The sequence below is a fragment of the Topomyia yanbarensis genome, chromosome 3, assembly GCF_030247195.1.
Source record: "Topomyia yanbarensis strain Yona2022 chromosome 3, ASM3024719v1, whole genome shotgun sequence".
NCBI lineage: Eukaryota > Metazoa > Arthropoda > Insecta > Diptera > Culicidae > Topomyia > Topomyia yanbarensis.
This window is the reverse complement of record NC_080672.1, coordinates 247,518,259-247,532,913: the sequence shown is the minus strand read 5'-3', so window position 1 is coordinate 247,532,913 and position 14,655 is coordinate 247,518,259. Positions and strand designations below refer to the sequence as shown.

The 14,655-nt window shown below is 38.2% G+C and overlaps 1 protein-coding gene across 5 annotated transcripts in view; it reads left to right on the top strand.

The window, feature by feature from the left end:
• The window catches only part of LOC131693948 (longitudinals lacking protein, isoforms J/P/Q/S/Z), a 232,141-nt gene extending 222,461 nt beyond the window's left edge, over nucleotides 1-9,680 (top strand). For 3 of the 5 annotated variants that reach the window (XM_058982241.1, XM_058982242.1, XM_058982238.1), the window contains 7 exons: nucleotides 104-502; nucleotides 574-712; nucleotides 823-1,455; nucleotides 1,567-1,757; nucleotides 1,821-2,299; nucleotides 3,811-4,093; nucleotides 4,468-9,680. In XM_058982241.1, coding sequence (XP_058838224.1) covers nucleotides 104-502; nucleotides 574-712; nucleotides 823-1,455; nucleotides 1,567-1,757; nucleotides 1,821-2,299; nucleotides 3,811-4,093; nucleotides 4,468-4,803 — 2,460 coding nt within the window. In that variant the 3' untranslated portion in view covers nucleotides 4,804-9,680. The remainder of the gene's footprint in view (nucleotides 1-103; nucleotides 503-573; nucleotides 713-822; nucleotides 1,456-1,566; nucleotides 1,758-1,820; nucleotides 2,300-3,810; nucleotides 4,094-4,467) is intronic. The other 2 variants (XM_058982239.1, XM_058982240.1) reach the window with 2 other exon arrangements.
• The last annotated feature ends 4,975 nt before the right edge of the window (nucleotides 9,681-14,655 follow it).

The window sequence follows — 14,655 nt, the reverse complement described above, 5'->3', positions numbered from 1 at the left end:
TCAGAACAAACATTTCATAGCATACAACAGAGAATAACAGTAACAATTGTTTTTAACAAGACTTCAAATTAACATCAGTGTTACTTTTTGTTTTCATCCACAGAGCCTTTTGCGAACTGCAGAGCAGTTAAAGATTAAAGGATTGTGCGAAGTAAGCGAACCACAGTACGAACAGGATTTCTCGCCATCAATCAAACGTTACAAACCGTACCGTTCGCGATCCCCAGACAATCGTCACCCACCTCCTCCAGGATCGCTGTCGTCAACAAACACACGAAACAACAATACTTCCTCCTCGCAAAGCAACAATAACCAAAGCGGACAGGATTCCAAAAGTGGCCATAAGTCATCATCAGGCAGAAGCCATAGCAGTAATTCAGAATCGGCCCCGGCAGATAATGGATCATCGCCTGTAGTCGTGCTAGAATCACGTGATTTAACCGCGACGCCCAGCAAAGAAGGAAAAGGCAAAATGACTAGCCTCGGAATGGGAGTTGGCATAGTGAGTAAACTATCGAGCTTAGCGGAGAATTATGCGGATGTAGGTTATAATAATTGATTTTCCATTTTTAGAACGGATCCGTTATGGGCGTCTCGATGGGATACCTGGATTTTGCCCCGGAACCTCCAGCGCCAACAGCGACACCGGTGACAGAACATGTTGATATCAATTGTGCTCCTAGCCACGACACACGTGATCTGTCCAGTAAGTGTTAGTAGTCCATTTTTTTTTAATTTCTAGACAACAACGATTTGTCCCTCATCGGGGAAAATCGTGCAAATAACAAAAAAGTAACCGATTTTTGTTGTATTCCATGCCAGATTCAATCTCAAACAATGGCGATATTCGGGTCAAGTTCGAAACGCTTCGGTCACTTGATCCACAGGATGCGATACAGTTGGACAACCAAGTTGCCCACCAGATGCATTCGCAAACCCAGCAGCAGTTACAACACCAGCAAATGTTGCACCAACAGCAGCAACAGCATTTATTACAACAGCAACATCAACAACAGCAACAGCAGCAGCACCAGCATCAACAACAACAACAGCAACACCGACAGACGCCTCAACCCCAACAAGTCGATCAGCGAATGTCACCTCATCAACCATCGCCCCAGCAACCACCTCAACATCAGCAACACGTTTTACTAATCGATCAGCAGTCGCAACACTCACACCTCTCCACCCATAGTCCAGCGTCAAACGCTTCGAGTTCATCTAGCCAACATCATCCGGAAAATCTGGTCACTGTCGCATCTACAACAGACAACGGTACACAAATGGAGATGAAAACGCGAATCACCCTAAAACAAGAGATTATGACTGAAGCAGAACACCAGCAACATCAGCAGCACCAGCAACAGATGGAAGTGGAACAGGACCAATCGTCAATGCATGGAATGGTCGTGACACCAGAGATCTCAGGAATGATGAACCAGAGTCAGATGAGTGGTATGTATATTTTTTTTATTTACGAGAGAGGTGCAGGCGTGTGTATAACCAACTTTTATCTTCATTATATTTAATTCGAACTATTTTTTCCTCCCGCAATCTCACACGTAGACATATATCAATCAGATGCCAGCGAAGATTCAAAAGTTGGTATTCTGGATGGCTCGGCGATGCAGTACACCAATCTGACCAGTCCGAATGCTAGTGATCCTAAGACACCAAGCGGTCCTAAAACGTGGACGGCAGAGGATATGGAATCAGCGTTGGATGCGCTGCGCACCCATAATATGAGTTTAACAAAGGTGAGTACAATTAACATGCAACTACGTTTTTGTCTTTCCGGAATAGTTCTGTACTAATTGCAGTCTAAAAAAACTAAATTAAAGGCTTCCGCTACATATGGCATACCTTCGACGACACTATGGCAGAGAGCGCATCGGCTTGGTATCGATACACCGAAGAAGGAAGGACCATCCAAAACGTGGAACGAAGACTCGTTAAACAGTGCCCTGGAAGCATTGCGAACCGGAACGATATCAGCCAATAAGGCATCGAAGGCATTTGGTATTCCCTCTTCTACTCTATACAAGATTGCCAGACGCGAGGGTATCCGGCTGGCAGCACCGTTCAACGCAGCACCCACTACTTGGTCTGCCGAAGATCTAGACCGTGCCTTGGAAGCGATCCGTGCTGGTCAGACGTCCGTGCAGAAGGCTAGCACGGAGTTTGGTATTCCCACCGGTACGCTTTATGGACGTTGCAAGCGAGAAGGAATCGAATTATCCCGATCCAACCCGACGCCCTGGTCCGAAGATGCAATGATGGAAGCCTTAGAATCTGTAAAGTGAGTGTAACAATTATTATGTTTATGTTTATGAGAGCTACAACAGTTTGGAACGTTCATATAGTAGGGACAGCATAGTAGCGACTCCTACAGTTGTCCTGGTTGCAATCATGCACATTCTCTAATGCAGTGATTCTCAACCTGGGGTCCGCGGAACCCTAGATGGCCGCGAAGTCTTTGCTGGGGGTCCGCGAAGAAAAATATATTTTCCGAGTGCAGATTGGAATTTCATATTGACGAATAATTGTCTGATATGCTATAGGATTTCCTGTACACATGGGGAAATTATGTGTAGAGCGACACGCAGTGGCATGACGTGTGACAAAATACCAAAATGAATGTTATTTTTGTATATCTTTTGAAGATATTTTATTTTTTTCTAAGCTTAAATAAAACTATGCCAAAATTTTAGTTTAATTGGATGAAGAATTTATTTTGTAATATGTCATGGAAGCAACTGATGTCGACGATCTCTGTTCAATTCAATTTACACGAATTTAAAACATCTTCGAACTTCAAATGACAATATGTCAAGAACTACAAGATCGATTCGAGTTAATTGGAAGAAGAATAATCGTGTTAATCTATAGATTTAAACTTTTTGCTCAAAACATATTCATCAAGTATTGGAAATTCAATGTAATATTAGCAATTTATATTTATACGTCTTACAGTTTTTGTGATTTTTTTCCATGAATTCATAATACATATCTGACTCATAATTTTGTATAGTTTTAAGGTATACTAGTCTCATCTTGCACATTTTTGCGCCAAAGACTTTATATTCCTGTCTTCGAAAGTAGCTTTATAGGGACTCCATATTCTTGAACAGTTATTGATTTTTACCAATTTGACAAACAATTTCTGCTATAAGGTGTGATTGGCTACTACTATTGACATGACATAACCGCTTTCAGATAGGTTTATACGAAAATACTTTAGAAAATGAATTATAGGAATTCAAAGCTGATAGCCGACATAAAATTCGCTGAAAATCCAATTTTTAGCCATATAAGCCAATTTTTTTATAATTTTGTCACAATTTTGTAGGGAGACGTGCTACTGTGCGGCTGTGTAAGAATTACTTCTTAGTGAACCGCGAAGGCATAAATGATCAGTACCAAAGTAGATTGGGATTCAATACGAAATTTATTCAATTGTGATGACTATGATTGTAATAAATAGAGATTTTCCATAGGAATAGACAACCTAGAGGATACAACTCTCCTCTTCTATCTTTTTTCATTTCTTTAGAAAATGAAAACAGTATATTTCCTTTATGATACAACCCGTTGAAAGATACGGAGCAAAAAGCCATTTATTTGATGAAGTTTAATATTGTCTAATGCTTAATCAAAAAAAAAAAGGTTTTGCAAGAGTAAAGTAATTTTGTGTTGAATCAGACGAAAATTACTAGATAATTTTTATAGCAGCATGATTGTGGTGGTGGATTTTACTTTAGGTAATATGTTTTTCTTCTTTTTCTTGCGATTCGTGTTCTATCTTTACAGGCAAGGACACATGTCGATAAACCAAGCTGCCATCCATTACAATCTGCCTTACAGTTCACTGTACGGACGGTTTAAGCGTGGCAAGTACGATACACCAAACAGCGCCAATTCACATTCGAATCATGGTGGAGGAGGCGCGGGCGGAGGTGGTAACGTCGGCGGCATCGGCGGAATAGGAGGCAATGTGGTGACAACTGCGGCAACGATGGCCGGCGTTACCAGCAGTCCGCAGATGGAGTTTAAAATAGAACCTCAACATAATGAACATAGTCCAGAGAATACGGTAAATTACAGTTATTATTAATTCGCAAAACAAAAAAGTAAAAACTAGCGTATAGAAACCACTCAGTACCACTTTCAACCCTCCCAGTAACCATTTCTCTTAGTAGAATAATCACACATTTCAATATATAAATATTAGCATATGAAATCAAAATCAAATTAACTAAACAGCAAAGATAGTAATGATGATAATACTATACTGGAGCAAATCGATAGTATCAACCAATCAGTCTACTATCTACTAGCGTATATATGTTAGTACGTCTATATTATCGAGAATAGATTGAAAAAACAATTATCAATTCCCCAAAACAATACAGAACCACAATTTTGTCAGAAAAAACCGGAACAAATGATATAATAACGATATTCCAGCAACATTATAATCCTGCGCTAACAACATCACTAACAACGTCGTCCGCGCCGCCATCGACGCAAACCCACCACGTCGTACCGTCACCATCGCCAGTCAACATCCACATCATTAACGCCAATCATCACCATCATCAGCTACAGCCGACTCCGCCGCCGCATCAAACTATAGCGACGACGCATCACACGCTGCAGGGAGCGCAACCGCAATTGATCCAGCATCACATCATTCCGCAGCAACACCACATCATCTACCAGCAACCGCTGCAACAGCTCCAACAACAACCGCAGTACCATCCGATGTATCACATCATCAAGCAAGAGAACGATAGGAGTTGAAACTATCGATATGCAGCATCATCGCCACCGTCAGCGTCTCCTTCGTCATCGTCGTCGCCATTGGCAACATACTCATCAGTTAGTGGCGGCGAACAGAAGCATTTGCAGCATCTGCACCACATGCATCACTACCATCAGCTGCAACGTCATCATCCTCAGCCACCACCACCACCACCACCTGTTCCTCCTTCCATCCCTCGTTACTATGATCGCAGTGATTCGTTCGCTGAACGACTTTTGTTACCTTCCACCGCTGTGCCTGATCATCATAGTAGTCAGGCACAAAACAGTGTAAATGACAGAACCTTTTACTACGAATATCATGGTGTGTATACTGGTGATCATTGTAACCGTGGCGCTAGAAAACGAAGGAGGCACAGTCGAACGGCAGGTGATGATGTTGTTGATGATGATGATGATGACGGTCATGGTAGCGCTGATCCAGTAGTAGTACGTGATGCAGAGCGATATGTCAAATTTCGTTACGTCGATCAAGATGGTTATTATAATAATAATAATAATAATAATAATAGTAACGACGATAGTAACAATAATAGTAGCAGTAGTAGCATTCGAAATGGCAAAGTAAAAACAGAAAACGTATAAAAAGGAAAAAACATGACTCTTCCATTGTAATGAAATATTGTATTCGATTGTACACAAGTAGAAGGCAGAAGTTGTTATCAATTATGAGATAAAAAGGATATTATTTTAGATAAGCGAAGAGAAGCAGTATGATTGTCTGGCTCTCAGGATTTAATTTTTTATGTTTTCCCCATAATTTGCATTTTTTTATATTTATATTTTTTCGATAGAGAGGAGCTTAAAATATTCTTCCAAGAGATGCAAACTGTCTAAAAGTGTGAAACTGACAACTGATATTGTTATATTATTACTTACTAGTTCGTAGTGGAAAACACTATATTGAAAATGAACGATAATCACTCATTATTTTTAATGACGACTTTGTTTGCACTCTATACACACATAATTCCCTTTCTTGCTATGAATAAAATTGCATCATAGAAGCAACAAAATCCGCTTTGGCACAACCGTTTCCGCATACGCTGTCATACAAATACAAATCACAGAAGATCTGTTAGTAAACAAATGTTTGTTTGAGCTTATAATTTGTTGATCAATGATGCATCCAAGTTGAGACAGTAACAACAGTACATATTTTAAATAGACAACCGCAGTTTTTCTTTTTATGAAAAAGTAAGGTTTGATTATTCTTATTTTTTATCATCGTTACTTTTTAGCGTTTTATAATTTATATAAATAATATGAGTGTCTTTTTTCGTTCATAGAATCAAAGGAAAACTAGCGATAAATAATATAATTCAGATAGAAGCAGTGTGTGCGCACCCATATCAAAACAAAATAAAGAATGAAGCTATAAGTAACTAGATTTATGTTTTTTTTTGTAATGTTTTCTTCAACACAGTTAATGCAAAGCTTTTTCGCATAACCTCCATCTAAACAATGTTTGGTTTGGGAAACGTGGACCGTCCGTTTCCCTCGGAAAGCACACAAAGATCAAAAGTTATACTATAATTTTGTTTTACAAGAAACTTTGTTTATTTTACTGTAAATATGTCGTCGCTGTTGTGCTATCTTATCCAAAAATTCCCTTTTGGGGTAACTGAGTTATATATGTCACGTTACTTGTCTTAAAAATCTCTACAAAGTGGCGTTATTGGAATTTTGAAATTCTGTTGGGTTACCGAGATGTAGCGAAAAACGTGATGAGAAATTGTGGAGTTTAGACGTTTTTCGGTATAAAAATATTAGAGAAACACAACACACTAAAAATTTCCAAAATAAAAAATACATATGGGCATTGTGAGAAAAATGCAGTTTTTGTTTTAGGCTGGAAATTATGAAAATTTGGCAACACAAACCAAAAATTACCATTTTTCTACACTATGCTATATTTCTTCCAGTGGAGAAAAAATTAATTAAGAACTATTTTTTCTCCACTGAGGAGAAAATTGATTTAAACCGTGTTTGCGCGTTAAGAGGACAAAACCTATAACTAAATTAATTAAGGAATTTGCCTTTCAACTTAGTTTCATCAGAATTCGACACTAACTTAATGAGCTAGCTTCGTCCTGTTACTAAGATAGTATCAGATTCTGATGAGAAGAAGTCAAAACCCAAATTCTAATATTTTTTTAGATTTCTTGACAATTTTTTTTATCAAAGTGCATCTCACCCATTTGTTTCTAAATAAAATAAAATCGCAGAGTTAATTTTTAATGCTTTATTTGTTAATAATTGATACTTCATTTGTATAGACAATTTTCCATGCATAGTATAGTGGTAGAAAAAGTTTTTCGTGCGATAATGCGCCAACCGGGTTTTGAAAATAGAAGCAAAAACAAGAAATTTATTTCGATTAGATTTACCAAAAAAAATTTATTTGTTTATTGCCTTGAGTTTTATTTAAACTTTTTTTTGTGCTAGCTTAGGTTGTAATAATCAACACTGCACAGTTTTGACACGTCATACTTATGGTACGTGTGAACGTGACTTTTTTACATTTTTAGCAAAAACTCTCAATATAGTCAACCGATCTGCGCAATAGATCAGAACAGATAGATAGGCATCAATTGGCTTAACTGAATTGTTGTTGAAATCTATGAATAGTACACGGCTCACAGAAGCCGTGGAATAGTAGACATTCAAAAATTTCGAGATATTCAATCTCAAACTTTTAAAATCGTTTTTCTTGAAATGTTCTAAATGGCGCTTGTCATAAGGTAGCACAACAGTGACGATGTGCTTTTGAGAGATAAAAAAAGAGATAGAAATTAGTGATTAAATCAGGTAGTCAGAAGCAGTTCTGATCTTGACGTGGAATGATAAAAACACTTTTCTTTGCTCGTCCCTGCTTCATAGCTTCCTTGGATGTAGATTTCAGTTGTGGCGCCGTAAGAGGATTCACACAAAGAAAAGACGACAATCGCTAAAAGCGTTTGAATCATGGCACATCAGGGTTAGGGCTGTCGAATGCAAGCATGATGCAAGCTGATATGAGACTGCGATGGTGAAGGAACAAAAGATTCATACACACTTATACCCCACTATTAAAGGTGTAATCGTCGATTATTTCAAAGCGGCGAAAACCATCCCAAAAAACAGGAACTGGGATTTTAATTTGCAGGGCGACTGAGTCAGAGTGCAATGGTCGATTTGTTGAAATCAAAGATAAATATAAAATAAACTTGAAAATTGCAGTGCATAGAAAAATGTGAACACTTTAAGGTTCAAGTTACCTTTTTTAAGCATGTGTTAGAATTGAACGCTTGGTAGTGTGCGTAGGAAAATTTGTGCTCAGCTTTGCCACCGGATTATCCATTTAAACCTTTTTAAAACTCTAAAAGAAGAATATCAGTCGATTTATTAGATCATCACGATTCAATTCATGCAAAATACCTGCTGGAAAAACCATCGGCTTAGCTAAATGGTGCTTTTGAAAAAGTGGCTGTGGTTTTTTCATTGCGCAGTTGTGTTGCGTACCCCAGCTCGGTGTGGTAGTGTGATAAAAAATCACAGCCACTTTTTCAAAAGCACCATTTAGCTAAGCCGATGGTTTTTCCAGCAGGTATTTTGCATAAATTGAATCGTGATGATCTAATAAATCGACTGATATTCTTCTTTTAGAGTTTTAAAAAGGTTTAAATGAATAATCTGGTGGCAAAGCTGAACACAATTTTTCTTACGCATACTACCAAGCCTTGAGGTAACTTGAGCCTTAATTAGATTTTATCATAGAAAGATGAAAGTATGAAATAAATAAACTGCGAGTAAAACTAGCGATTTATGAGATTGAACGATTAGAAATCATTGAATCCTTAGAGCGTAGATAGAAAACCTTTTTCTCCAACACAAAGCATACACACTTTTCCTTGGTGATAGGCATTTCATCATCGAGATCCATTCGAGCTCGCTAGGTTGAAATTGAAAATATACCAGAACTGAACTACCCTCTTGTTTAGCATGAGTAAGGGAACCTTTACTCAAATTTCTTTTATGTGTATTTTTATTTCCAACCGCCAAGTGGAGGAAGCAAAAACAAATCATAGGTACATTTAGTTGTTAGTTGAATACCGAATGGAATAACACACAGACACAAATGATTAATTTTATGTAATTCGGTGTATCTAAGATGCGTCCTGAGCAGTCGGTTAAAACGCAGGCAAGAGAAAAACTAAGTGAATACAAGTATGTTGACTGTCGGAATAATTCCGTCAAAAATACATCTTTTGTGTTTTATTTCGTAATTTTGCAGTCCTTTTTGTTCTGTTCGAAGCCCTTCCGTCTCCTTCCTCCATACGAACTTGGGTATACAGGCGGTGTTGATAATCATGCTGAATGCATTAAAATCTTTCTATCTATCCAAAATTAAAACCCCAGTAAACCTTTACTTATGCGCAGGATATGACACCATAGCCCTTTCAAAGTAGCCTCATAGCAAGCCCAGGTTAATCAAAAATCTTTGTGGTTTAGCGAGTGGATAACTTTAACAGAGACTCGGTAATATGAATCAAAAGAAATTACAGCAAAATCAGTTATAGCGGAATAGCGTCATATTTAGGCGACAAAATTAGTGAAACAAATAAACAATAACAAAAAAGTAAATAACTTAAAGGGGAAATCTATTCAAAGCAGTATGCAGTACAGTAGAAACAGAACTCGTGTAAATTTTAATAAGAAAATCGTGAAAACAGCAGTGGTAATAAAAACAGAGGAGCAGTAACATACAACTGATATGTGTACAAAATTAAACAAGAAAAATATATACATGCATACATTATATTATATACATATTATATGTGAAAATGAAAACAAGCAGGATATTTTAATTGAAACGATTATTGTGTTTCCATTCTTCATATCTCACAGTTCCATGTTTAATTCTAAGGCAGTGTACTTATGCGTTACCAAGGAAAGTACCGTTTGCTTGTTATTTTGAAACGAATTCTAGACATCTGGAAATATCTGGAGGGAAGTGGCGAATAGTTGGTTAAGATTGAACAGAGAAACGGACAAAAATCGAAAACGAACAAAGCAGTTTTTTCCGCACCGTTTGTTAGATCTTCATGAAAATCAATCAGCAGTACTGTAACAATATTCTACATAAGCTGATTGGTTTTCATGAAGATCTATCAAGTATCAGGAATTAGAATATATTGGCTTAAATGGCACGTTTCCCGTATGTAGTCGTATGTGCCGTGTGTTTTCATCATTTCCTGAGCGGAAAGAAAAGAGAAGGAGGTGTGGGGAAGTAGAGTTGGAAGGGTGGGAAAAATAACAGCACAAAACTAAAAAAACAAACAGCAGGTAAGTTAAACTCACAAGTAGTTCAATTCGCCTGCGAGTAAGCCTAAAGCTCTTTACCACATTGGATAAGAAACTTTAGTACTTCTCTGAGTTTTAGTGGTCCAAACATGGTGTCGTCTGTATAAGGACGTCCGAAAACTCGAAATCGCAATTGCGCTACTGCTAGACAGTTGCATATCAGATGATAAGAGGTTCCGTAGTCGGATTCACAAAGATCACATGAAAAAGACTCAGCGCGCTGAATAGTTGCCATGTGATAATTGAGTTTGCAGTGGCCGGTTAAAGCACTGGTCAGCATGCCGCAGTGGAGCTTTGAAAAATGTAGGAGATTCATCGAAATCACTGGGCACGGTTGGTGTAGAAACGCCTTTGTTTGGCGACATGTTTGTAGATTTCTCCAGTAATTGCGGTGCTCGGACGAACTGTATTTTTTCCCTTATCCAACTTGTCGAAATTGACAGGGCGGGCTCAGGACCTACGAAGCCAATCGCTGAACCTGCCCTGGCCAATTCGTCAACCCATTCATTTCCAGTAATACCGGAATGTCCGGCCACTCAGACAAGGTGGATAGTGTTGACAATGCTTAGTTCTTCGATTTGGGTTAGGCCCGCGATCCTTAGTTTGGACCGTGATTTGTCTGAGTTAAGGTTGGACAGAGAAAGGGTAAAATTCGCAAACGTAAAAAGCAGTTTTTGTCCACACTGTATGTCAGATCTTCATAAAAATCAATCAGCAGTACTGTAACAACACTCTACATACGCTGATTGATTTTTATGAAGATCTGACATACGGTGTGGAAAAAAACTGTTTGCGAATTTTGCGCATTCTCTGTCCAACCTTAAGGGCTTTGATTACAGTCTGACTATCGGAGCAGAAGTTTATAACTCTGGCGGACAAACTTAGTTGAAGGGCCGATTGTACCCCGCACATAACTGCAAAGATTTCTGCTTGGAATACAGTACAGTATCTACCTAATGAGTGAGATTGTTCCAATCTCATTTCACGATAGTAGACACCAGCACCAGCACGTCCCTTCATCAGAGAGCCGTCAGTGTAACAGACCACTTGCGTTTGTTCTTGTCTTTCCATACAGCCAGACAACCACTCCTCTCGAGAGGGAATCTTCACATGGAATGTCCTATAAGGAAAACTACATGTGATTGTAATATCGTTGGGAGCAAGAATACCTTCACCCCATGTAGCCATTTGTGACCACAATCGTGTATGACTGGTAGCAAGATCAACATGGTTACTGTTTCAAAGCCCAGTAACCTGCAGTCTGTCTGCACATAATAGTGCTTCTTGTTTGAGGTGTATGTGTACTGCCGTTCTACGCATAATTGTCCCATGTTGCTTTTTGGTCATTTTCACTTTTTTTAATCAAACAGTCCTTTTTGATGTATATTTTCAGAAAACACATCCAATTCATAAAGTTTGTTCGAAGACTTCGTGAAAAAATACCAAGTCTGTTTGTCCCATTGTTGATATTCTACGCATAATTGTCCCACTAACAAAAATCCCAAAAAAGTGCGCAATAAAAAAATAATTACGTAGCGTTTAGTTAAGAAGTTCATTACGCTAGATGTCGGGCACTGAAAAAATTGATGGAAAAATACAGGATCATTAAAAAAGAGATGGCAGTGGCAATATTAATCACAGTAGTGAGAACAATCCTGTAAAGCTCTTCATTACTATCGTCGCTTGCATAACATGGCGAACGCATCTAGGATAATGAGCCTATTTTCGCAATGTTTCTATTATCACGCTACCCATTTGAAGCCGTTGGTTAGTGCAGCGTTTGCTATCTTTGTTCAACAAATTGGATCAAATGGTAGGGCGACAATTGGAGCACTCGATTGGAACTTTAGTTGCGATCAAACACTAGCATTTCATCGTTTTTAGGCCATTTGTGTTATTAGATTGGTTCTTAAGAACGAAGCAAGGTTGTGAATGCCAAATTAATGCACTCCATCGAGTGTAGGCAGAGTAATTAATAATCTTGTGAGGTACCCTTCTAAATAGAGTAAAAATAGGTACTTTACCCTATTTCCAATTTTGATGTAGCAACAAATCTCCCGAGTAACAGAAAAACTCACGACATACACTTTTGTAAAAAAAATGAGTTATGGGCATCATTTACATAGATCGTTATGGGACTGATCTGCCGTTCTACGCCCAATTGTCCCATGTTGCAAAACTGGCAACTGAGAAAAACGCGATTGAAGATGAAAATTGTATTAGCCATCTGGAGGGATACGGTGTAACAAATAAAGCTTTATTGTCCAAAATTACGTTCATGGCAATCGTTTTCATTATAATCAGTCCAGTTTTTTATTATAGAGATTCAATTAACGTTAGTTTTTAAGAAAAATGTTAAGTGGGACTGTTATGCCGAGAAATCGAGCGGAAACCGGAAAGTTTTACGCATATCAGTCCCATAACGATCTATGTAAATGATGCTCATAACTCATTTTTTTACAAAAGTGTATGTCGTGAGTTTTTCTGTTACTCGGGAGATTTGTTGCTTTATCATATTGAACATAGGGTAAAGTACCTATTTTTACACTATTTAGAAGGGTACCTCACAAGATCATTATTTACTCTGCCTACACTCGATGGAGTGCATTAATTTGGCATTCACAACCTTGCTTCGTTCTTAAGAACCAATCTAATAACACAAATGGACTAAAAACGATGAAATGCTAGTGTTTGATCGCAACTAAAGTTCCAATCGAGTGCTCCAATTGTCGCCCTACCATTTGATCCAGTTTGTTGGACAAAGATAGCAAACGCTGCACTAACCAATGGCTTCAAATGGGTAGCGTGATAATAGAAACATTGCGAAAATAGGCTCATTATCCTAGATGCGTGCGCCATGTTATGCAAACGACGATAGTAATGAAGAGCTTTACAGGATTGTTCTCACTGCTGTGATTAATATTGCCACTGCCATTTTTAATGATCCTGTATTTTTCCATCAATTTTTTCAGTGCCCGACATCTAGCGTAATGTACTTCTTAACTAAACGCTACGTAATTATTTTTTTATTGCGCACTTTTTTGGGATTTTTGTTAGTGGGACAATTATGCGTAGAATATCAACAATGGGACAAACAGACTTGGTATTTTTTCACGAAGTCCTCGAACAAACTTTATGATTTGGATGTGTTTTCTGAAAATATACATCAAAAAGGACTGTTTGGTTAAAAAAAGTGAAAATGACCAAAAAGCAACATGGGACAATTATGCGTAGAACGGCAGTGATATGCGTAGAACTTTCCGGTTTCCGCTCGATTTCTCGGCATAACAGTCCCACTTAACATTTTGCTTAAAAACTAACGTTAATTGAATCTCTATAATAAAAAACTGGGCTGATTATATTGAAAACGATTGCCATGAACGTAATTTTGGACAATAAAGCTTTATTTGTTACACCGTATCCCTCCAGATGGCTAATACAATTTTCATCTTCAATCGCGTTTTTCTCAGTTGCCAGTTTTGCAACATGGGACAATTGGGCGTAGAACGGCAGTGTAATGGTTCGATATTTGGAAATGCTTCAAGACCAGAAGTAGAAGTTGTACGTTATAGCGTGGAAAACGCAAGTGCAACGTTTTAGGGTTAAGAGCATTTTTTCGTCCTTCACATAAACACCGTCTCTAGTTTTTAAGGAGTTCATCTGAAAGTCTTTCGATTTCGAGAGAATTTTATTTAACCTGCTAGCCTCGTTCAGACTAGAGACATTAGTACATGGGTTTTGCCAGCCAGCCCGCTCTGCAGATCCAAGACATTTCTTATATGCACTACGAGATGACCTAAAAGCCCTGGAATCATCACGCTGACGCCGGTTCCAAGCTCTTCTCATATCTTTCTTCATTCTTTCAAGCTCAGCCCTGCACCACGGGGTTCCCATAGTCGTTTGAACAGTACGAAATGGACAAGCTTCTTTGTAGGATGCTACTATGAATGAGACATCATCTAAGTCGTCAAGTTGACTAATTGTTGCAAAATATCATTGAAATTCAGTCGCCTAGTTTTCCAAAAAGAGGTCCCAGTTTGTAGATTTAGGATTACGATATGTTACCACATTGAAGGTGACATCAAAATGATCGAAAAAAATATATTTATGATCGGATAGAGAGGTTCAGTTTCATTTGGAACCTGCCAATTTCCCAGCTCATGCGAAATTCTTTCAGAGCACAGCGTTATGTCTAACACCTCCTTCCTCCCAGACCTCGCAATAGTTAGTCGGTTTCCCACATTCAGAATATGGAGATTTGTACTACTTATGTAGAGGAATGTGTTCGGTTGTCGGCACACTTTTGTTTTTGGCTCACAACATTACTCCAATTGCACAAAATATGGGAATAAGTATACCAATTGAAAGCTAGAGGCCTTAGCTAATAACTGATGAAGGAATTTAATTTGTTCTATCAACATGAAAAAATTTATTAACAATTTACTAAAATGATATTTTTTTACCATTTTGAAAAATGTGGTCGGT